Source organism: Talaromyces atroroseus (assembly GCF_001907595.1).
Source record: "Talaromyces atroroseus strain IBT 11181 chromosome Unknown scaffold_1, whole genome shotgun sequence".
NCBI classification, from domain to species: Eukaryota; Fungi; Ascomycota; class Eurotiomycetes; order Eurotiales; family Trichocomaceae; genus Talaromyces; species Talaromyces atroroseus.
Window position 1 is genome coordinate 1,600,799 of NW_017971433.1, and position 22,445 is coordinate 1,623,243.

The following is a 22,445-nucleotide window of genomic DNA, read 5'->3' on the forward strand; positions in this document are numbered from 1 at the left end:
TCCCCATCGTGTGCTGACCAACAACGTAGGGATTACGAGCAAGAGTGGAGGCGAATACGAGTGGAATTTTCCATGCTAGAGTTGGACCCAGGCAATAACGCTGTGGCGACGTCCGAAAAAACAAGGCATACTCGGCCGTTTGCGTATTCGCAGTCTATCTGACGAGAAAAATCCGATCCGGTCACACGATGACGCCGTGACTCGTAGGCTCCAGTCCTTACCACCGGCACTGGGGATAAATTTTCACTCTGGCCTGTCTGTCCGCATTGTTTCTTCTTTTCGTTCTATGGCTGTATATCCCATCCTATCAGCGCGTGGCAGGAGCAAAGAGTGCGTGGCCTTTCCCTGTTGGGCAAGCCGTGGGGAAGCAATGATTGGCCCAGCAGCCTCCACGATAGCCGTCCCGAGTGGCCAATGAGGCGCTGCGATCTCGACGCATGGGCCGCCTCACAGCCTGGCTCTAGACCGGGCCTGGCCTAGCGTGCATTTGGCCTGCTCACCGACTGAGCCCAGGCCTGCCTAAGCATTCGTGCGTGTCTTGCTCTTAGTTATGCATGCGAGCCTGCCATTTCGGGCCTTTGGCGCTGTGACGGCGTTTGCATGTATGGAGTACATGCTGCATCCTGTCAGACCACAAAGCGATTCGCCTCAGCGAACAAGCGGTGGACAGTACGTACCATGATGTGCATTACATTTACCTTACACTTACAGCTTATTAAATACACCATGCCAATCAGCCTTCCTCATCAATAGCTTCACGTCGAGAAGCGTCGGATGAACCAATGATCCGTGCTAGGCTGTTTGATCCCATGCTGTTGTCCAATCGAAGCGTGCTTGCTGCATGAGCAACTTAATAGTAGTATCAGCCACCGAGTAGTTGACCAGGGCGAAGACTGTCGATCGCACGCCTGGTGCGTCGTGACATTTGATTCCACTGATTTACTGGCCGAGCAAGGCAGGGATGCAGATGCATAAGCGCTCTGCCTGTTGAAACCTAGTTACGCTCCGTGACTCCTCCTGAGTCAACGAGCAGTAGCGTGACTGCGTAGTAAAATGGGGTCCAGAGCCGGAGATTATGATTGGCGCCGAAGCCATTGCGTTGCCTTAGCTTGCTCAGTGCTTGCCTTCTTCCAGGTGATCAGACTGCAAAGTGAGGCGTTAATTTTCTCTGCCGTAATCAACCTCTGTGAGCGCATATCACTGCTTCTAACGCAGTCGGTCCAGCCAATGAATACCAAGGATTGGGTCTATCGTGGTCACCCAACTTCACTAGCATCATGGTATATCATGTCATATTATTAAAACGGCTGGCGTTATTCCATTCAAGGAGGGGACCCATTCCAGACTGTCCGGTGTTCCACCCACTCCGTGCTTGAATTGAAGTCTTGGAAGTTTTACTTTGGTGGCAGACTCGTAACAAAGACTAATCAGTTAATGACTGTTATTCGGGTTAGTGCGTGACCTGTGGACGTAGCGAGTCATCGAGTCAAGTCATATCAAGTTGTAATTGGTTTGCAACGACGGTCTAATATACATTAATACCACGTAAACCAGAGATTAAAATTAGACGCCGCAGATGGAACGCCGAGACAAGACCTCGATGTTCATGAAGGTATGTATCAGAAAGTATAGATAGATAATAATCAAATTTACCTCCGTGAAATGAAGGGGTGCTTCAGCGCTTCCAGCGCTGTACACCTCTTCTCTGGGTTCACGTTCAGACACCGGTCGAGCAAATCTACAAATTGCCCCAACTCTTTCATCTCGCTTTCCGCCATGCCCCTGGAGATAGGCTTGTTCCCGGTCCCCATCAACCTTGATTTGAGGTCCCGCGTTGGCTTTTTGAAATCCACCATTTTGGTCACCACTCGACCTGTCAGTTTGTCCTCTTCTGTGCTGTGGAAATTGAGCATGTTGTCGAAATGCTCATGCGTCAATGTGCCCTTTCGGAGGAATTTCGGAGGTAATTTACCCCGGCATTCCATGATTGACCGCAGCATTTGATTGTTGTTGCGTCCCGTAAATAGAATCTTCCCCGTATATAGCTCGTAGAGCGTGCAGCCAATAGACCAGATGTCAATCGCGTAGTCGTACGGAATGCCGAGAATAATTTCAGGAGCACGGTAAAACCGACTGACTAGGTACGGAGTGATCTCATTATCTGAAGCGGATGATGCCGACCCCAAATCGCAAATCTTCAGAATGCTTCGCCCCTCGTTGACCAGCAGGTTATCCGGCTTCAGGTCTGCATGCAATATGTTACACTTACGGAGCAGACTCAACCCGAGAAACATCTGCTGCGCATACGCACGGATGGCTCGTAAATTCAACCCAACATCCCGACCAAATTTCTTCAGTACCTCGCGCAGATTCATGCTGAGATTCTCGAACACCATGCAAAGATGTCCTTTATGCTCAAAAGACCGCTCAAAACGAATCACGTGCTTTTTGTCCTCCGGATCAGCCGCAAGTAACTGCTCAAGGATCTGGATTTCTTTCAAGCCGGCCTTTCGCATTGTGTCATTGCGTCGGATAATCTTGATTGCAACGTATTTGCCCGTCTTGGAATCCGTAGCCCGCACAACAGATGAAAACATTCCTTTACCCAGATTCTGGTGAATATGGTAACGTCCGTTAATCAACTCACCCAGTCTCACATTATAGTACCCCTCGGGATCATCCCAGTTGTCTAACATCGTCATGTCAAGCTCTTGTGCTTTTGAGACCGCTTTAGCACCGGCTTGTTGTGGCTGCTCCTCGGGCTCTGGCGCAAACATATCGTCGTCATCATCTTCCTCGGCAAACATATCGAATGTATCTGTGGCTGGAGCTTTCGGTTGAGCCTCAGGGATAATAACGGCTTGTTTAGTTGTCTTGGTCTCATCATAAGCAGTTGCCGGTATTTCATCATGTCTCTGTTCGTGTCTTTGTCGCTCCTCCCGCATATCCTGAGTGGGATCATAGTCGGCTGCCGATGGGCCATCTTTTTCGACGCCTTCCATAGGCTGACTTCCATTAGCAAGATCCTCATCTTTTGCAATTGTAAAATCAGCTTCAGGGGTCTCGATTGATATTTCTACAGCAGGAGACTTTGGCGTTTCTAATACAAAAAAATTAGCTGTGCCTGTCCAATGTCTCACTATTCATTATACATAATGCTTACCTGTTGAACTTATTGGTGTGACGGCAGTTTGCTCCGAAGTAGTCCCTTGATGTAACGCTTGTATGCGCAGCGAGTCCTGGCCTCGATACTTGGCCTTGATGGCTTCACGCCGTTTTCGACGAGCTTCAAGCCGCGCCGCTTCATCTAAAGGTTTTTCGAGCGCTTCACTTATGTCGGCATCTACATTTGACCTACTAGATATTAGTAAAAAACCAACTCGACTAATTTTAACAATGCTTACCCATTCAACAAACTGGGGGAAGTGTCTGTGCTAGACTCATGCACCTGGCGCTCTCGTTCAGCCTGTGGTTTAACATCTTGAGCGACCACCATGGGAGATCCCCGTTCGCTCACTGACTGTTCTATGAAAGCCACTTTCCGAGACTCATTCCCATCAGTATCATCGTATTTCTTTGGTTTCCTCACGTCATGGAAAGGAGATCGGCTTCGCGTTCTCTGCCGCTTGTCACGACGGTCATAGTCGTCCGTATAACGGAGCGAACCGCTGTAGCTATCATCTCGGTCGTAGTCATGGTACGTTCTATGACGTCGGGGCTCATATCTGCGACCGTGATCGGATCTTGACTCGTATCGGTGGGAGCCGTGCGAGTAGCTCCAGTCGTCATCATAGTCATACCGCGGTCGTTTCTCGCCGCGACGATAGGGCGACCGTGCCCCCGATGGAGGTGATCTGGGAGAGAACGATGGACTGAGTCTGGGACGACGGTTAATATTCGTGTCATTCATGGAAGTTTGCGACGTAGTTGCCTTCGTCTCTGATCCTGACTCGACTATCTCACCCTCTGAGGGAGTCGATGGCGACCTTGACCTGCGGGAAGCCATAGCTAAGAGGATACAAACAAGCTGATGCAATTCCCTTTCCTGCAAGAATTCACACTGGATATTGTGATAATAATAAAAAAAAAAAGGAAACCCAAAGAAGTCGGTTAGCGATAGATTTCTCAGAAGTCACAACAACGAGTTAGATGGCAATTGAGATGAGATGTCCAACCGGTTAGAGTGATAAGGTATGCTGCCTCGCTCCCTGACATGCGTACCGGCTATGTAGGCATAGAGAAAATTCTATCGAGAATACAAAAAGAACAGCGTGCTCTGTTGCACTGTTCGAATCGATGTGGCTGGCTTCAGTTGTTGTTGGCGTCAAGCTTGGTCTCCGATCAATTTTGAGAGATTTCCCCCCAGCCCAACTAGGCTTAGCGTTTCTCTGCTCCTCCCCAGTTTAATTAGCCTCGATAAGCCCGCCGCTTTCCTAACCAACTCCATTTTTTTTCTGCCCCTCAGCGAATCTCACATCGTCCTCCATTTTTGTTCCTGGGAGCGTTCTACACGCGGTGTAAATCATTACAGAGAGCAAATATGGGCGGTCAAGGAAGAGAAGGTTAGGAGCCACACACCATTTTTCCCTTTATTTTTGAAGTCCTTCTTACTGACTCTTATCGTTCTTTTTCCCAGGTGGCAAGGTCAAGCCCCTCAAGGCTCCTAAGAAGGAGAAGAAAGAACTGGATGATGATGAACTTGCCTTCAAAGAGAAGCAAAGAGCTGGTGGGTCTAGAAGATGAATTTCCTGCATCGGGAACATGGAAACTGACAGACTCCCAGAGGCCAAGGCCAAGAAGGAATTAATGGATAAGGCCAAGGGCAAAGGACCATTGAACACCGGTGCTCAAGGCATCAAAAAGTCAGGAAAGAAATAGAAGGATCGCATTTTCGTCTCTTCCATCCGTTCTTTCTGCGTCGTTAATTCCGAATAGCGACAACTCCGAGCGAAAACATGTACCGAATTGATACCCAGCGGAATACTCACCTGTCGGCGTCCAGGATTCTCGTCTTTATATTCATTTACATACATTATATGGTACGGAGGATGCAGGTTGTTGATGGCTATCTTGCGCCTCCATGAGATGGATTTTGCCCTGGATTTCGTGGCATAGTACCATACCCTTTTTTCCTTTCTCTTCAGAAAACCGAATATATTCAGTGTGTAATGCGATGCAACTTGTACATGGTCAAACTCAGGGGTATCAGTCAGTGCAAACAAAACGCCACGCCTTGCAAGTACATAAAAACACAGTCTTGGAATAAAAGCTTAGCTTGAAGCATAAGCCTGACACGGACAGGTATTATAATATTCATACATTCTTCAAGAATCCCTCCCAAAAAATAATAACCCTTCCAAGAAGACTGACAGGAGTCAAAAAGGTAAGATGGTTGTAGAAAAAGAATGTCATAAACAAACGCCTGTAGCACAATTGCATAACAAGGGGTTATAATCAACTGGTAACTCTCTTGACCCACAAAGTACTATGCTCAAACTCAGCTGCATTGTTCAGGTTTTTGTAGAGTCGTACGAGTTTGAGGCCGATTTCGTGGTCTTCTTTTCCAATATCGTCAAGCTCGGCCTTTAAAGAGTTGACGGTCTTCTTCACTTCGTCGCGGGTGGCCATGTCATAGGCAATCGAGCTAGGTTGGATGACTTCAGTCAGTTCATGAAGCATTGTTCTGATACTGTCTTTGCGCAATGAGAGCTGCCTGCGTCGAGTTTCCAGGCTATCAACGCGACGCTGCGACTGTTGTTCCGGAGAGAGGCTCTCCATGTCTGCGTCTGGCCACGTCGGGGTTTCGGTAGAGACAGGCTTTCTTTTCATGCTTTTGATGGAAGCCGCATAGCTTGGAATGGGCCGTCTTCTCGTCATGATCGGTGAGTGGTGATCCGTGGATGGAACAGGCGGTGCGTCGGCGTGACTGCTGCCAGGTGGTGTAGTTGCAGCTTCAGTCGGTGCATACGTTGAAGCGCTAAATCGACTCCTCGGCTCCTGAGTCATATTCAGATCATGAAACATGTCAGAAATGTTGAGTTCCTCTGGTTTTTCCTCAGCCGTCTTGGGTATTTCAATTTCGCCTTGAAGGGGAAGTGTGCTCTGGTTAGTGGCTCTCTCATCGGTGATAGGATCGGCATTTTGTCCTGGCCCTCTTGGTGTATCCTTCACTGCTGGCGATGCAATCCTCGAACGTAGTCTGAATTGGTCCGTTTTGCTACGAGGCTTCTCGACCATAGGATTACCAGCGGAGACGGTGGTGATTGTGTAAGCATTATGACCAATGTAATTGTGGCGATTGGCTTCTGTATCTCGCTGCGCACTGGGCCGAGATAGTTTATTATGCTTTGTGTAACTCTTGGTGTCAATTGGCGGGACGAGAGGGAAACGTCCGCTGGCACCTTTCCACTGTTCACGAAGCTGTTGCTGCTTGGGTCTTTGATCACGGGGTTTGGAGAACATCTGAAGTTTTTCCTTCCCAGCACTCAATAGCTTAGAGCCTTCTTTACTTTTCGAGTCGGCTATGCCACTTCGTGATTCCTGCGGGGTAACAGATGTCGCTGCAATAGTAGACTCGTGTGATACACCTTCGAATCCTTGGTTGTCAGACAACCTGGCTTGTTGATTATCAGTCTCTATTGACAATGTGCTGCTTCGGTGATGCTTCCGAGGAACCGGTAGATGACTTTGTTTGTTCTTGGGCACCTCGGCGAAGAAATGGCCACCACTTTCAATAGGCGACACATCTGAGTGACGCTTTGCACTGGCCATATCGACTGGAGAATCAGGCGGGGATATATCAGGCCCATCGTCCGCATATCTTGAGTACTCGGCATAATCACGCATAGGGGAGGTTGGCATGTTTCCATCTGCAAATCGCACACCGCTATCGTCGCGGGAATAGATGGAAGATACCATGCGTGTGTTGTCCGAATCACTGTACATAATCGCTTAATTCTGCATCCCGCGCAGACCATGTCGACGAGCTTCTCTTACCTTGGCAGCGCGGGTAGGTCTTTCAAGACAGCCTTGGGAGGCAGAGGATTGCCAGAAGTGGACTGCAGAACAGGCTGGCGTGAAGCCTCGACAAAAATTGCATGGCCGCTGGTTTGGCGACTGTGATCGCGGTTTTTGTGTATCTTTGCCCACATGATGTCTGTTCAATCATGAGCTGTATCGCGCTAGCAAAAACGCGTCGGTAGTTGCAATGCGAAGAATGGAAGGAAATAATAGCAAAATACGCAGAGAGCAAGAAAGAACGAAGGAAAAGCCGTGCGCTGAAACTAGATGTGCATGCTGAGTGAACGAAGGTTGGAGTTGGCTGAGAGATGAGCAGGACAGCTGAGGGGCGCGAGATGAGACGGCGGCGCGGCCCTCCGTGGATGACGTTTCATCGCTTCCCAGAATAGCTTGCTTTGTTTGCGCCTGTTTTATTGGGCTGGGCTCTTTGACAGCTGCCTGATTGTTGGCTGAGTATTGATTGAGTGATTGGCGATGCATTATCGTAGCTGATATATACTTGGGCAGAATAGTCGAGTTTATCTGCAGCAAATGTGTATCATGAACGAGACACGAGCTTACCAGCCAGTCCAAATGATCCTCTCAATAGACTGGAAGAAGAACAGAACACATAGCCATGTGAAGACAATAGCAGGATAGAATAGAAACATAAGCATAATGACTCGAGATGGGTTAGGTACAACAGGAAGAAGCAACAACTGGCTCGGGGTATAACTTCGCCCCCAAATTAGTTAGCGCCAGAGCGTCAATCCGCCGTTTCTACGACGTCAACGCCAACGCCAACCTCACCAACCCTCCTCAGCTCTCACTCTCCATCTGCCCATCACTTGCCCTGAGGAAACAATGGATTCTGGTAACTAACAGCCCGTTGCTTGCTGTCTTCTCACGTAATACACTTCGTAGCAGATTGACTAACTGATGATGGTGGCAGACTACGCCGACCTTCCCCCACCGGCCGAGGTGTAAGCACATCTCTTCCAAGCTAGAACCGCACAACTGACATCAAATCTAGGCAAACTATCGCCACGCCCATCAACCTCATTCTTCTTTCTCTCTTTGTCATTGTCGTCTTCCTCCAGCTCCGACCCAAGACGCCCGTCTCCCTTCCTAAGGGTCCGGCCCCCGTGGTCTTCCGTACATTTACACCTTCAACACTGCTTCCTTTCAACGGCGCCGATGGGGCGCCTGTCTATCTAGCTGTTCGAGGCCGAGTGTTTGATGTCACACCCGGACGCAATTTCTACGGACCGGTATGAGATACTTATAGACATGGAATGTAGTATGTCATACTGATTTGCGTGGTATTCCAGGGCGGCCCGTATGAGAACTTTGCAGGCCGCGACGCCTCGCGCGGTCTTGCATGCCAGAGCTTCGATGAGGAGATGCTCACCAAGGATCTTAAGGGTCCTTTGGACGACCTCAAGGGTCTTGATGACGAACAATTGGAGAATTTGCAAGGCTGGGAAGAGCGCTTCCTGGAGAAGTATTTAGTTGTTGGAAAGCTTGTTGCAGAGGGCGACCCGGAAGCGCCAAAATCTTGAAGGGAGAAAGGAAAAAGAAAAGACACAAGCTACATTACACAAAATCATGACCACCTGCTGCACAAGTAGGCTGCTGTCAATAGTTGGCAATTTCCTCTCTTCCTATTTGATGTTCTTTCACAAGGTTCACCTTTTCGCCTTTTCACGACCTGGTGTTCTGCTCCTTGCATTGTGATATTTTGTAGGTTTAGAAGACCACTCGTTTACCACGCATTGTGCTGCATCCCGGCATTTGAAAGATGATGCTTCGACGGATCAAAAATCATGGATATATCTGAATGACCGATGGAATGAATGATTAATCCGCTGTCACGTCTTATAAAATAAGCCATGGAATGAACCTACCTCACGTACAGACACAGGAGCCTGTCCAATTCCTTGCATGCTAACGCTCTCTCATGTTCCCATTTCTTGTTCTTCCGCTTCTCACTCAGTGATACCGAAATAATGCTGACACGGAACCAAAACACGAAGCTGATCAGCCAATATCGGCAAGCGAGCCGCCGCGCGATTCTGCATGCTATGCCAGATGCCCAGTATCCAGAGATAGACCATAACGGCGACATCAGTGGACGGGTCACGAAGCAAGAAACCCCAGTTGATATCTTGCATCAGACCAGGATATCTCCTCAGCAACAGAGTCCTGAAAAACATCATATCCTTGATGTACATAGTGTGGAACAGAGACCAGAAATCAAGCCGTGCGCTCGCAGCACGGCCTCGCATTTCAGCGGCTCTTTGTTGGAAGCAGATTTGGATTCTGTATCGAGCTATTTGGGGGAGACCGGCGAGATTGCTGAGGGTTTCAATGGAGTCTATACGCTGGAAAAGCCGAATTTCCGCGGGGTTTCTGGCCCTGGTGATGTCGATGGCTTTTCGCATGAAGATGTATCCTCCAATATCGGGGAAGCCACGCTCAGTGGTAAACTCGACAGCGCTGTATTCGACTGTTATGAGCCAGTTGGGAGAAATATGCTCGTGCGGAGGCTGTATTGGGAAGCGAGGTGGGTAGTAGATCTGGCCGCTAGGGCAAAGCCTTGGGTCAGCGCTCATGGTTGATTCAAGTGAGAGAGAGAGACACGAATTGACTGAGAGTGGGTAATTCAGAAGATTATCCAGAGATTGTGGGTGTGGGTTGGTTCTGTTGGGCGAAAGAAAGATGCTTTTAGCCATCACCTAGGTAACTTCTCAGCGGCTAATATAAACAGCTTCAAAACTATGTTTTTGCCTTCTATCAAGATTTCAGAAGCAAACCATAAGGGAGAAGAAAGAAGAGGGAGAACAACGTCCTAAGCGAAAAAAATCAAATGACCAACAAAAGCGTTGGACTTGCTGCAGTGTGTGGATGAACTTGCTATTTTCAATATGTAACGATTAACTATTTTATGAAGCATATATAAAAAGACAGTGGTGCGAAAGTAGAGAACAAAAAAGGTCACCACAACGCCAGAAACGATCCAATATCCAACATTCAGTACCCAGGTCATACCGTATTCGTGAGTCTGTCATTCCAAATTTGTCACCTTCACAAAACATCTACGACATTACTAACACCCTAAGTTCCCGCATCCAGAATTCTTCTAACTAAAGGCTTACAACTCCTCTCGTATCTTCTCAGTCGTCTGGGCGGCCTTCGCTTTGGCGGACTCGGCGGCATCGTGGCCCTGAGACCAACCAAGGGCGGCGCCAAGCTTCAGTTGATTCACCAACCAGTTGATTGCTTCCCTGAAACGAGCGAGGATGGTTTCAGAAGGAGAAGAAGTTCCGTAGTGAAAGTATTGGGCGTTGCGACGGACTGCAGCACGGAGCTCATTGATTTGAGATCCCTGGTATGTGGGAATTCCATACGAGTCGAGGTATTTCTTCAGATCAGATTCGGACCATTCGTTGAATGTGTCTTTCTTAGCTCCAGCTGTAGCCTGCGCAAGATATGATGTAACAGAGGCATACTGATTGCCGCCAGCCTTGGATGCCTTGGCATATTGCTCTTGGGCATGCCTTACAAGTTCCTCGCGGGTAGCATCGGCTTTATGAGCGGCTTTGTTGTTGGCAGATGACAGATATTTCCTATACACATGGTTAGCTAATATTTATACGACTTAAGCAGGATAAAAGCTCACTTCAAATTGTCGATAGTCCAAGTGTCAAATGTCCAAGCGCTGTAGCTAGTAGCAGCCTTGTGTTTGTGAAGTCGGACTTTGGCAAGAAGCTCATCACGCTTCGAATGCTGAGGAACAGGAACACCACGAGCGTCTAGGAAAGCCTTCAAGCGAGAATCAGACCATTTTTCTACGACGGCATCAAATGCATACTCCGCCTTGAGCTGTGCATCGTCTGTTGCATGAGCGTATTCGTTTCCAGCCTTAGAAGTGGCAGCGCCATAGGCGCTCGCAGCGGACGCAGAAACGGTAGAGGCCTGATCGAACAGGTACTTTCGGTTCTTGCGTGCCAATGCAATAAGCTCATTGCGCTTCGATCCCTGTGGTACCTTGACACCGTGCTCATCGAGGAACTTCTTCAACTGTGAGTCAGACCACGCTTCGAAAAGAGCCTCGCTGAGAGTGTGCTGAGCGGCTGCTGCAGAGGAAGATACAGAAGCAGCAGCCTGCTTAGCAGCAAGGCTTGCAAGGCGCGACTGGCGTCGAACAGCTGCAATGAGGCGATCACGGGTGGTCGGTTGAGGAGCTGGCCATCCATGTGTGTCTAGCCATTCTTTCAAATCCGACTCCGTCCACTCTTCGTACAACCAATTTCCAGGATAGGCAGCCGTCTCCCCGATCTTTTTCGCAATTGTATCATAGTTTTCACGCGCAGCACGAAGGAGTGTGTCGCGCCTGCGTGGCTGAGGTGCCGGGATGCCGTGACGATCAAGGAATGCTTTCAAACGAGATTCAGTCCAGCTGCATGGGCATGTTAGTTGAATTGCTCTTCTTGTAGCATGGTAGGTTAACCCTACCTGTCAAAAATCCATTCTTTGACATTGCTAAGGTGGCCTGAAGTTGTTTCAGATACTTCAGCAAGGGGAACCTGCACTTTTGCATTCCAGTTGGTTTTGACCAACTTCTCCAAGTCTTTGCGATCGGCTGGAGTAGGGTAAGGGATGTCTAGGAGCTAAGTTTTAGCAAAGGTTTGTTTTGCGTCCCAAGTGCTTTCTAGCTCACCATGGTCGCCTAGCCATCGCTCTAGTTCGGTCTCGTGCCAGCTATTGTAGACTGGTAACAAATCTGTCAGCTCTGTATCAAACCCAGTAGCAACCCGCAACAACACGTACCCGATCGACTAAACCAGTTGCTCGCGCCGACTGCTTCGGACGTAGCTAGGACGACCAGAAGGCCGGTGGCCCAGCGGAATCTCATGTTTGTTGATATGCGTATGATATGTGTCAAGGCAGTATGGAAAAGAGAGCTGTGAGAGAAGAAGGGAAGAATGAGTTTATGCAGACGACGTCGTGGATGAAGCCAAGGGATGATGAGCAGCGAGTGACGTAGTTCATGGCGGGAAGCTGGCCACCCGCCTTCATGCCTGTAGATTCAGGCAATCATAGCTAGTTATATGTAAGCTAGTTGTTCGTCATCATAATTAACTGATCTATCGAGTGGATGCTGCGTTTAGTCTCGATTTGTTCCAAAAGACAGTATCAATTGCGTGGGGTGTAAGATCTTATTGCTGGCGATTGGCAGCGCTGTAGGGTTCGCGCTCCTCAGCCCTAAGGTCGATGAATGATTCCTCGGGCACCCCCAAGATATCGACCATAGTTACTGTTGATTGTGACAATTCGCTTAGATGATCATTCTCATCTTCTCCAGCTGTTCTGTATAGAATATTAAGTCCTATAAAGTTATGCTTTGCCACGAGTTGCAAGCTTTACCCCCGTTGAGCTGCCATCCAACCACAGTCTCGTCTAAGCAGTAGATTCCACAATGTACAGATGTCTCTGACCGAAAAAGGGAGAAATCGATAGTGGAAACTCAGTATTATTTATCTTTTAATTTAAAAATTGAAGACTAAACTATTCTGTATTTTATATCAAAAACGCCCAGAATTGCGTGATCAACTAACTTTTAACTACGCCAAACGAGGAAAAAAAAATTAAGAAGGAAAAAAAAGCCTTAAGTACTGCCGACGAACCCCCCTCAATTTTTGTACTCGGATGAGCTTTTCAGAAAATTCGATATTCGTCTGAGGGATCATATCACGTCTTATATATTTGGCATGGCGAAGAGCCAAGCTCAAGATTCCAGTCGAACTGTCGAGGAGAAGCACCAGCCTCCTCCATCGGCAGGGGATGGCGCTCTAAATCTGCTTGCAGCTGCTAGTGAGGTGGACGATCCTGATGGCACTAAGCAGCGTCGATTGGTTCGCAAGATCGATTTGCATATTATGCCTTTGATTTGCATAGTCTATTTCCTGCAGTACCTGGACAAGATAGCCATCAGCTATGGCAGCGTCACGGGCATGAAGACCAGCGCCCACCTGCAAGGCGATCAATACAACTGGGTCTCGAGTATCTTTTTCTTCGGGCAGCTGGCCTTCCAGTTCCCCACAATCCGGCTCACGCAGGCCTTTCCTTTGGCGCGCTATGTGGCCGTCAACGTGGTGATCTGGGGTGGACTCCTGGCGTGCCTGGCGGCATGCAAGTCATTTGCGTCGTTGATGGTCTGTCGCGCACTGCTGGGATGTGCCGAAGCAGCCGTGATCCCGGCGTGGGTCGTATTTACTTCGCAGTGGTATCGCAAGGAAGAACAGGCCTTCCGAGTGGGTTTGTGGTTTTCCATGTGTGGCTTTGCGCAGATGTTCGGCGGCTATGTGGCATATGGCGTGGCTATCCACGTTGGCAGTGACCCGAATGCTGCCCTCCGTGGATGGCAGATCATCTTTCTCATCACCGGCCTCCTGACTGCCGTGGTTGGGGTCGTCTTTTTCTTTATTCTCCCTGATTCTCCGTTGACTGCAAAATTTCTGACCCCGACGGAGAAGGCTCTGCATGCGGAGCGATTGCGAGACAACGAGCAAGGTATTGGGAGTACTGTGTTCAAGAAGGAACAGTTCTATGAAGCCCTTCGTGACCCGAATACCTGGCTGTACTCGTTTTGGGTATTTGCAGCCAACATCCCGAATTCCATCGCTACAAGCTTTGGCAATATCCTCGTGACGGGCATGGGGTATTCCTCCACGCAAAGTCTACTGCTTGTGACACCGCTGGGCGCATATGAAGTCGTCGCCCTTATCGGTCTGACCTATCTCAGCATGAAAACGGAACAGCGGCTGCTATGGTGTATCGCAGGGCACATCCCGTCCATCGTGGGCGCGATCTTGATGGCTACCACCAGCAAGGCTCCTGCGCTAGTTGGATACTATCTCTCCGGTGGGATACCAATCGGCTGGACCACCATTCTCGGCCTAACGAGCACCAATGTCGCCGGATCCACGAAGAAGATCACCGTTGCGTGCATTCAGACTATCTGCTATACTGTGGGCAATATTATCTCGCCACAGACATTCCAAGCGAAGGATGCACCGCGGTACTTGCCTGCCAAGATATCGATCTGTATTTTGTACTTCCTGATCACAGTGGACTTGTTTGTTATCCGATGGCTGTCTATTCGCGAGAACCGGCGGCGCGATCGAGCCAAGGAAGCACTTGGTGAAGCTCATGCGGTCGAGCAGAACCATGAATTCTTAGACCTGACGGACCGGCAAAACCAGGAGTTTCGCTATGCGATTTGAGCTTGATATAGATTGATTAATACTTAGATATGAGGGGATGCTGCATGTCCTAAGCTTTGTTGCCCAAACAGGAACTGTGTTTCCTGTTGTGGAAGCTCTTGGATGAATCAGCCACGCGCCTCTCGAGGCTACTCGCACAGAACTAGCGAAATAGAACGTTTTCTTTTTTGAATAATACTCACATCTGCGGACAATTAATTTTTATCTTTCCGTACGAAGTACATGTACTACGTATAAGCATAACTGCTCTGTGCCTGTGCATCGCGGTCACGGCTGGAGCTAAGCTTATCTGCTTATCGCTTAGCCAGTCTTGGTTCAATATCAAGCCAACACAGCTGTCTTACTCCTCTCGTTATACTAACGTTCAACATCAGAACGACACTTTTTCAAGGACTACTAAGCCTGTATACGCCTCTCTCGAGATGGAGTCGGTATCTCCACAGTGTCGCGATCTCGTGCTCCCTCATTATGTGGACTTCAACTTCATTCTGTCCCTGTAAGCTTCACCCCCTTCATATGCCTTGGGACAGAAGAGCTGATCTGATTGAACGCATACCACAAACAGTCTAATCCTAGTCGGAATCCTGGTATCATACCTCCCCCAACACATCCGCATTATCCAGCTCCGGAGCTCCTTCGGTATATCGCCCTACTTTGTCCTACTCGGAACGACGTCGGGAACATCGGCATTCGCGAACATATTGGTTCTCCCGCGAAGCGCTCGTGATATGGCATGCTGTCGAGAAATATCGGGCATTTCGTGCTTTGCAGGACTGTTGGGCATATTCCAGGTTGGAGTGCAGTTCTCGTCCTTTTTTGTGATGTGAGTTTTAATTCATCCAGCGTTTGATTTTGGGGTACATAATAAGCTTGGACTAACTAAATGCTTTGGTAATTAGTCTCATTCTGTTCATAATTTTTTTTCCTCGAGCAACTCTAACGAACCCATCGACGGAAAACGAGCCCGACAACAACAACGACAATAATGACGCCGTCAAGCAAGCGAGCTATCGCACTGCCGTTCTCGTGGTTATCGCCTGCATTGCGCACGCGGCAATAGTCTTGATCGTATCGCTCGTCGTAGCGATTAAAGCACCCAGTCATCTACAAGCATGGGCCAACTTTTTGGGAATCATGTCCGCCGTTCTCGCATCTATCCAATACTTTCCGCAAATATGGACAACGTTTCGGCTGCAGAAAGTCGGAAGTCTGAGCATACCAATGATGTGTATCCAGACGCCTGGTAGTTTGGTCTGGGCTGCGAGCTTGGCGCAAAGGTTAGGCGTCGAAGGCTGGAGTGCATGGGGCGTGTATGTTCTGACGGCTATCTTGCAAGGAACGCTTCTGGTCATGGGCATCTACTTTGAATATTTGGGACCTAAGAAGGATGTCATTGATCACCCATTCGTTTCTGACGCGCAATCTGGAACCGAAGGAGAACAACAGCAAGATGAAGACCAGCAGGCGACGGAGAATACTCCTTTATTAGCAGAACCGCGCTGATTAGAACGGTAATTATTAGCTTTTTACAGGGTACAGACAGAAAAATATATGAATTTCCTACATCAATAACAGCACAACAAGAACAACCAAGATACAAGGCACCCTTTCAATGTCCGCCATTCCTTCTGGCGCCGCCCTGATCCTCAGTCAAACTTCCACCACCCCCCTTCCAGAACCCTTTACTCACTTTCCCCCCATCCACAATCTGATTATACGCCCTATCGTATCTTTGCTGCAACTCCCGATTGTGCTGCTTCACATCCTCCGGCAGATCCTCTCTAACATTACCCTGAAGATCGACATTGGGCGATTCCCGGCCGTCGCTCAGGGTTGGCCGGGCCTTGTTGGAAGGCTCCTTTCTCTGCGATTGTCGTTCAAGGTTCGGGTAAGATGTTGCGTCATCTGTATCAACGGGGGCGCCTGTGTTTTGCGATACTTCGCTGGTGTTTGGCGGTGGGGGCCCTGAGGAGGTTTATTTAGTTCATGTACACATTTGAGAGTCATTTATAACATGCATTAACATACCGGGATGTTCTAGCTCACGGCTCCTTTTGGAAGCAGGCACATAGCCTCCTCCCTGTGGCTTGTTATCGCTGCCATAGGACCTCCCGATCAAGTGTGCTGATGCTGGGCTTGCCGATATGATACCGGGGAATATCGACCTGGCGAGCGTTAATCGGTGAATCAGATGCATTGTTTTTCTCTTCTAGTGTGCTTGTTTTCTTTTGTCTCTAACTCGGAATAACTTTGGTATGGATGGAAAGAAAACAGAGAGATGTCCCTAATATGTGGAGTACTCATCCGTCTCGTAGACATGACGTAGAAGTCGATCATACCCAACAGACACCGGAACCGCCTACAATGAATGCAAGAGACTGGATCGAACGTAAAGGAATATTCAATTGTCGAATTAATATAGGAGTTCGTCACAAGCCCAGAGAAGAGAAAAAGTCCGTGAGAATCAACAACACATGATGGATCAAAAATAGATAGATAAATGCCATGCTTGAATCGATAGCCTCGCCAAATCGCCACCCGAAGGAAAATAACACGCCATGAAGAAACATACCAAAAAAAAAAAATAAATAAATAAATAATGATAAAAGAAAGAATCCACGTATGTACCCATCCCATGCCTTTTTGAGCCTTTTGCTCGACTTTCAGATGAAGGATATAAAAAAAAGTTTCCCGACGCCATATTCTAGACCGTAATAGTAATGGCAAAATTCAAAATCGCTCGACCAAGAAGTGCACGAATAACCCAGGAAGACCAAGACTCCAACTTCAAGACTTACGCCCGAGGTAATTCTTGAGAAATGAACCAACAATCGTATCGCGTCAAGAACCCTACCCCATTGCAATGGAAGGAATCGATAGGAAAAAAGAAAGCGCCAGTGCCAGCAACGCTAGGCGTCTAGGTTGATCTCGTTTTAGGTCAACCATTCGCAATAACATGGAACTTGGGAAGACTGCTGCGAATACGCATGTGTTGTGATGCTCTCGTTTATCTTAAAGGTCTGGCCATGAATTGGAGTAACACTGTTATCAGAGTTGACTTGCATCTGCTGACAATAAGCTTGTGGTGCATTCGGGTTGACTCGGTTTTCCTTGATTTTGACCTTTCTCGGGTAGTAACCAGGAATGGTTGTATCTCGTTTGGACGATCCTGCCCCAGCTGCAGATGTAGATACTGGTATGGCTTGTGTCGAGGAGGAAGAAGGAGAAGAAGAACCTGTCGTGTCTTGAGTTTGGTTGATGTAGATAAATGTCTCTATCTGCGTTTGGTTCCACCAACAGAACCAAGGCTTCGCGCCGTTGCCCGCATTCTCTCCTTGCACGAATCCATTACTATTCGCAGAATCTCTCTCGTTAATGGACCGCTTGGACTGTATATCTTGCGTATCTTCAACTATGACGAGTTTGTTGAACAAAGTTTGAAAAAAGAGGGCTGGTCCCAACTGGGGATCCTCCTTATCGATCATCATGCTCAGATTCTGTTTCGCGGGTTCAATGTCGTATGGTAGTTGGGCCCCATAATTGAACTGGTCATTTTGGATGCCAGGCTCCTTAACCGTAACACTGCTAGCCTCGATGACTCCTTGAACTAGAATAGACAGAGGATCCATCACTTGGCAGCTCCAAGCCGCCATTTGGTTGGATGCGCCAATACAAAACTTAGACACGTTTGTGGTAGTCCAAGGAACTTGGTAGTTGCCTGTTGGCAGAGCCGCAAACCCTGTGGGTGTGGCAGTATACGGGGACACGTCGGATGTGTAAGTCACGGTCACCACACTCGCAGTAGCGGTGCCTGTACTCTGTGCGCGACGTGTTGCAGCTCTCTCACCGAGGACACCACCGATAACACCGCCTAATAGAGCACATACCACCATAGCCATAAGCAGAACGACTATAAGCCATATGGGAGCACCGCAGCATTTTTGTCGTCCTTTTCGATTGATCTTTTCGCTCATGGTCTCTACCAACGTTGACGATCGGTCAGATTGACTGGTCGATGGATGCAGTGGTTCCGAGGAGTCAACATTTATTAACGTCCGTGAAGATGCATCCGGTCGGGCGGTAGCGGTAGCGGGAGCAGAAGGCTCGTCTTGATACCTCTCCGATTGCCCTCTCATATCACTTGCTATACTAGCCGGGCCCCGACCCGTCATTGGCCGAACCACACCGTCTGGATATCGGGAGTAAGGTGGAAGCTGTTCTAAATGGCCGTCAGGCCCAACGATATCGCCGACGTCATCCGCCTCGGGGGATGATGCCTGGTGGGATTGCAGTCCACCCGCCGCAGAAAACCCCACTGGAATTGGCTGATCGCCTAGATCTTCTTCGTAATCGATAATCTGCGGATACATGCCGTAGGGATGTTGGGGAGCCGTTCGCCCTCTCATGGGACTGTCGGCTCGACGTATTGATGACACTGTAGCGACGCTGGCTGCTCGACTGACACCCACCTGCGGATACATTGCGTAGGGATGGCTGGGACCAGTTGCTCCACGATAAGGACTCATGGCCCTTGGCAATGGGTTGTACCCTGATCGAGTCGAGGTTGTCGAAACGACAGACCGACGATTCATTGAGGTCACATCCTTTCGAATACTAGATGGTCGATTGGCGGCGGCGGCGGTGGTGGTATGCGACGGACTCTGATCATCCGTAAACGGGTCCAAGTCTGCGTCTTCATCTGGCGTGGTTGATGCCTCTGAGCGATAACTGGCAGTCCTATGCAGCGGCAACGATTCCTCGGACTGCTGAGGAGAAACTACCGGGGGTTGATTGGGCCGTGAGTTCGCTCGTGCGCTGTTACTCTCTGTGCCTGGTTTAGGTAGGTTGTGGTATCGGGGTTCAATGGTCGAGGCTGAGTCTAGGGAGGAAATAGATGCGGATCGTCGGTGATTAGAAAAGAGAGGAGCGTCAACGGAGTCGATTGTGTAGTCATCGGAGAACACGTTCGGGTTTGAAGATTGGCGAGTGTGAGGCGGACGAAACAGCGAGCCATCAGCGGGCACCATGTCTACCATCTGAGGAAGGCTGCTGTCTATGCTATCCCTTGGGCCGTCATTATGCCCAGCCATGGCGTTTTGCGAGCGAGCCCCCCTTGGGGCTCTCTGGCTTTTGGGGGCTCCTTTGCCGGTTCTTTCGGTGCGCGGCGGTACCAGCCGGGGCGCGTCGAAGAATAAGGCCGAGCGAAGTACGAGTACTGTTCCGAAAAGGAGTCGAGATTTGAAGATGGACGTGGGAGCGGAGGAAGAGGAGGAGAGGAGAGGAGGAGGACGAGGGACGGCGTGGTAGCGAGTGTGAGATTTGTTCGCTCTGGGCTGAGACAAGACGGGGAAAGGGCGGGCCTGCTGTTTTCTGTTAGGGAAGGAAGGTAAGGTTAGAGCGGCTAAGGCTAAGCCCGACTCTGGGTCAACCAGTTACCAGCAGGCACTAGCTGCGGCGCATTCTGCCCCTGACGTCCAGATCGCGAAATGAATGCTGCTAGTACTGCCGATGAACCACCGGTGCACTCAAATCGTATTTAATTGAAACGAACAATTGGGGTGATGCGTGGGAGCAACTGGCCCAGTGTGTTGCGCCTTGTTTTCCAGGCAGGAAAGTGCTAAACAGAAGATAAGCCTTGGTGAAAGCGCCACCGACGACTTTAGCGCCGTCGCTCTCAGCCAATCACAGGCGCCGAAGGGCACAGTGGGCCTGAATTCCCGTCTGCTCATTGGCCGGCTGATCGATTGGCTGGGCCGGCGTCCTCTCGCGCGTTGCCAAATCGGGCCATGCTTGCGAGTTCATCACGTGCCTTCTCGGTTTTGATTGGCGCGACGAAGATTCTCTGAACGGCCTCTTATTGCACAAATCTTGGATGGAGTGGACACTGGACACTGAAAAGAATAAAACACAGGGAAAACAAATATGAAGACGGTGGTTCCGGAGATTATGCTTAATGGAGTTTTTCTCATGGCTTGAAATTATTGGACCACTGGTCTCCCCGGCCCATCCACCCAAGGCCTAGAATGCCCCAAAAACAGAAAATTACCTTTATCATTTGTGCGTATAACTAATGTACATAGTGTATGTAGCCGCTGTGCAATGGCATCTCGCCTATCCGATGACAAGCCCGAATTGTCCCTTGCCCCGGGTAACCCTAAAGTCCCAATCGTAGTCCTTATATTCGTCCCTTGGTGTCGCTTTCACGTAGAACGGCTTGCTAGGCGGAGTAGCAGACGCCGCCAGCACATAGTTCAACGGTGGCTCAATCCACGAAGAAGGAGAGGAGGAGGAGGATGTCGGCGTGAAATCAAAGCGCAGAATCAAAGCAGCAGCAAAGATAAGTATTTCGCTGCTGGCAAAGTGCCGTCCAGGGCACACACTGGGACTAACTCCAAACCCTACAAAGCCGCCTACCTTGCGTGGGTTGGTTTTCAGGTAGCGAGTAGGCTTAAATTCAGCCGAACTACTGCCCCAAGAATTAGGATGGCTATGCAATGCAACAGCCGGCATTTGGAGCGTTGAGCCTTTCTTGAGCAGGTATTTACCGTCGAGCAAGACATCCTCAAAAACGTAGCGAGTCGGGGCACCCCTGGACCTGAAACGAAGGGATTCCTGAAATGTAGAGACGAAGAATGGACACTTGTCGCGAATGTCGGCCAGGTCGATGATTGCAGATCGGCTGCTGCCCTCTGTAATGTGCAGAGCGTTCGCGCGAACTTCTTCGCGCACCTTCTCAAGTACGTCTGGTCGAGAAAATAGATCAAACAGGAACCAGAAGGTTGATGGGATGGTATTCGACAACAAGCCAAAGCCCATGCCCACTTCCTGACGCGCTATGTCATCCATGGGAAGTCCAACCTCGCTCAAGGAAGTATATCTGGCTTTTGCTAGCATGGAGCCTTGCTCATGGCCCTTGGCTTCCAGATAGGCCTTGAATGCTTTTACAAGAGCTTCACGAGCTTTCCACGGCTTGCGGGCGATGATATGCGGCGCGAAGTTAAGCACAACCTGGCCAAGACCGTTATCAAGTTCCCTTCGTTTTTTCCGTTAGAATCAATTTCAACAGGAGGCACAGAAAGAGAACTTTGACAACATACCAAAAGCAATCACGCAAGAATTTCGATTTGTATGGATTCAGAGGACCCCACGTCGAATCTGTACTGGCTATGGTCATTGCATCTTTACACCAATCGAATAGGTCGATGGTAGGCTTGCTAGAGTCCGCTGCGAGTTCATCAATTGATACTTTTAGGTTCTTGGCCATTGCTTCATTCATATCGTCAAGGCCGTCACCCAATAAGGCAGGATGCATTGCGTGAACGACGTCTTGACCGCCTCCACCGCCCCCAGAGCGCAATGGACGAATCTTGTTCACTGTCTCCTGCGAGCATCCAGCGATCCTCTCGGTGGCCTGGCCAAGGAGAGGCTCAAAGGAGATGTTCCGGGCATTGCGTTGCACTGCCGCGAGAAGTGCCGGAGAAGTAATAATGTATGTCTTCGCTTGAGGGATGTTGACGGTAAATGCTGGAAGATCTGGGTTTTTGAGACTTGAGGAATCTCGTTTAATACAGGGAGACCGGGAATTTAGAGGCAGCATTGAAAAAAATACCTTAATGAATAATAATATGATACCCCTTTGCTGAGCAATCCAAATAGATGTCCTAAGACCGGAATCGTGCTCTTAATCTCGGGCGGCTCCCGAGGATCGAGTTTGTCTCCAGCCCTGGACAGAGCGAAGATACTGGCCAGGGCAATGAATGCGAGGAGCGCAAGGGCTGAAACGGCGTCGAAAGCCATATTTGGGCTGCGAATTGACTCGGTCTCAGTGCTGGACAGACATGAACAAGACAAGAAAAAGTTGAAAAAAAAAAAAGAAGAAACGCGGAATCCAAGGGGGCTGAATGCTTGGCTGTCAGTAGATTATGTATGTCCCAACAATAAACGAGGCAGCGAATTTTGGGAAATTAGAAAGCCAAGTCCCAAAAAGATAGAGAGAGAGAGAGATGTTTAAGCAATCAGGACCATTTGCAGTCCAGACGTTGGCTTTTTAAGTTACAAGTATAGCTATAGAGTTCTACTGACGGATTACGCGGAACCCGAGTTTGTTAGGGGGGGAAACAGTCGCATAGACGCGTTACGCTCAGGGAATCAGCGCTT

At 49.2% G+C, this 22,445-nt stretch overlaps 10 protein-coding genes across 10 annotated transcripts, besides 1 other annotated feature; 4 read left to right on the forward strand and 6 right to left on the reverse strand.

The window, feature by feature from the left end:
• Positions 1–1,649: 1,649 nt before the first annotated feature.
• UA08_01634 (hypothetical protein) lies at positions 1,650–4,006 on the reverse strand (the record flags this gene model as incomplete). Its single annotated transcript, XM_020261320.1, has 3 exons — positions 1,650–3,100; positions 3,164–3,354; positions 3,405–4,006. The coding sequence occupies 3 exons, from the start codon at positions 4,004–4,006 to the stop codon at positions 1,650–1,652; spliced, it is 2,244 nt and encodes a 747-aa protein (XP_020122778.1).
• A 534-nt stretch (positions 4,007–4,540) lies between these two features.
• Positions 4,541–4,878, forward strand: UA08_01635 (hypothetical protein; the record flags this gene model as incomplete). The annotated part of the gene is made up of 3 exons (XM_020261321.1): positions 4,541–4,562; positions 4,637–4,726; positions 4,784–4,878. 3 exons carry the CDS (start codon positions 4,541–4,543, stop codon positions 4,876–4,878), a joined length of 207 nt encoding a protein of 68 aa, XP_020122777.1.
• A 576-nt stretch (positions 4,879–5,454) lies between these two features.
• On the reverse strand, positions 5,455–7,151 carry UA08_01636 (hypothetical protein; the record flags this gene model as incomplete). The annotated part of the gene is made up of 2 exons (XM_020261322.1): positions 5,455–6,937; positions 6,997–7,151. The coding sequence occupies 2 exons, from the start codon at positions 7,149–7,151 to the stop codon at positions 5,455–5,457; spliced, it is 1,638 nt and encodes a 545-aa protein (XP_020122780.1).
• A 712-nt stretch (positions 7,152–7,863) lies between these two features.
• UA08_01637 (hypothetical protein) lies at positions 7,864–8,561 on the forward strand (the record flags this gene model as incomplete). Its single annotated transcript, XM_020261323.1, has 4 exons — positions 7,864–7,873; positions 7,952–7,982; positions 8,033–8,270; positions 8,331–8,561. 4 exons carry the CDS (start codon positions 7,864–7,866, stop codon positions 8,559–8,561), a joined length of 510 nt encoding a protein of 169 aa, XP_020122779.1.
• Positions 8,429–8,488: a repeat region (Identified by RepeatMasker using a combination of RepBase library and repeat library created with RepeatScout).
• A 426-nt stretch (positions 8,562–8,987) lies between the features above and the next one.
• On the reverse strand, positions 8,988–11,917 carry UA08_01638 (hypothetical protein; the record flags this gene model as incomplete). Its single annotated transcript, XM_020261324.1, has 6 exons — positions 8,988–9,702; positions 10,158–10,628; positions 10,682–11,461; positions 11,518–11,665; positions 11,723–11,794; positions 11,833–11,917. 6 exons carry the CDS (start codon positions 11,915–11,917, stop codon positions 8,988–8,990), a joined length of 2,271 nt encoding a protein of 756 aa, XP_020122776.1.
• An 856-nt stretch (positions 11,918–12,773) lies between these two features.
• On the forward strand, positions 12,774–14,288 carry UA08_01639 (hypothetical protein; the record flags this gene model as incomplete). Its single annotated transcript, XM_020261326.1, has 1 exon — positions 12,774–14,288. One exon carries the CDS (start codon positions 12,774–12,776, stop codon positions 14,286–14,288), a length of 1,515 nt encoding a protein of 504 aa, XP_020122775.1.
• A 422-nt stretch (positions 14,289–14,710) lies between these two features.
• On the forward strand, positions 14,711–15,791 carry UA08_01640 (hypothetical protein; the record flags this gene model as incomplete). The annotated part of the gene is made up of 3 exons (XM_020261327.1): positions 14,711–14,784; positions 14,854–15,111; positions 15,188–15,791. 3 exons carry the CDS (start codon positions 14,711–14,713, stop codon positions 15,789–15,791), a joined length of 936 nt encoding a protein of 311 aa, XP_020122828.1.
• A 106-nt stretch (positions 15,792–15,897) lies between these two features.
• On the reverse strand, positions 15,898–16,485 carry UA08_01641 (hypothetical protein; the record flags this gene model as incomplete). The annotated part of the gene is made up of 2 exons (XM_020261328.1): positions 15,898–16,253; positions 16,317–16,485. The coding sequence occupies 2 exons, from the start codon at positions 16,483–16,485 to the stop codon at positions 15,898–15,900; spliced, it is 525 nt and encodes a 174-aa protein (XP_020122829.1).
• A 736-nt stretch (positions 16,486–17,221) lies between these two features.
• UA08_01642 (hypothetical protein) lies at positions 17,222–19,378 on the reverse strand (the record flags this gene model as incomplete). Its single annotated transcript, XM_020261329.1, has 1 exon — positions 17,222–19,378. One exon carries the CDS (start codon positions 19,376–19,378, stop codon positions 17,222–17,224), a length of 2,157 nt encoding a protein of 718 aa, XP_020122830.1.
• Positions 19,379–20,399: 1,021 nt separating this feature from the next.
• UA08_01643 (hypothetical protein) lies at positions 20,400–22,085 on the reverse strand (the record flags this gene model as incomplete). The annotated part of the gene is made up of 3 exons (XM_020261330.1): positions 20,400–21,321; positions 21,386–21,835; positions 21,898–22,085. 3 exons carry the CDS (start codon positions 22,083–22,085, stop codon positions 20,400–20,402), a joined length of 1,560 nt encoding a protein of 519 aa, XP_020122831.1.
• Positions 22,086–22,445: the final 360 nt, after the last annotated feature.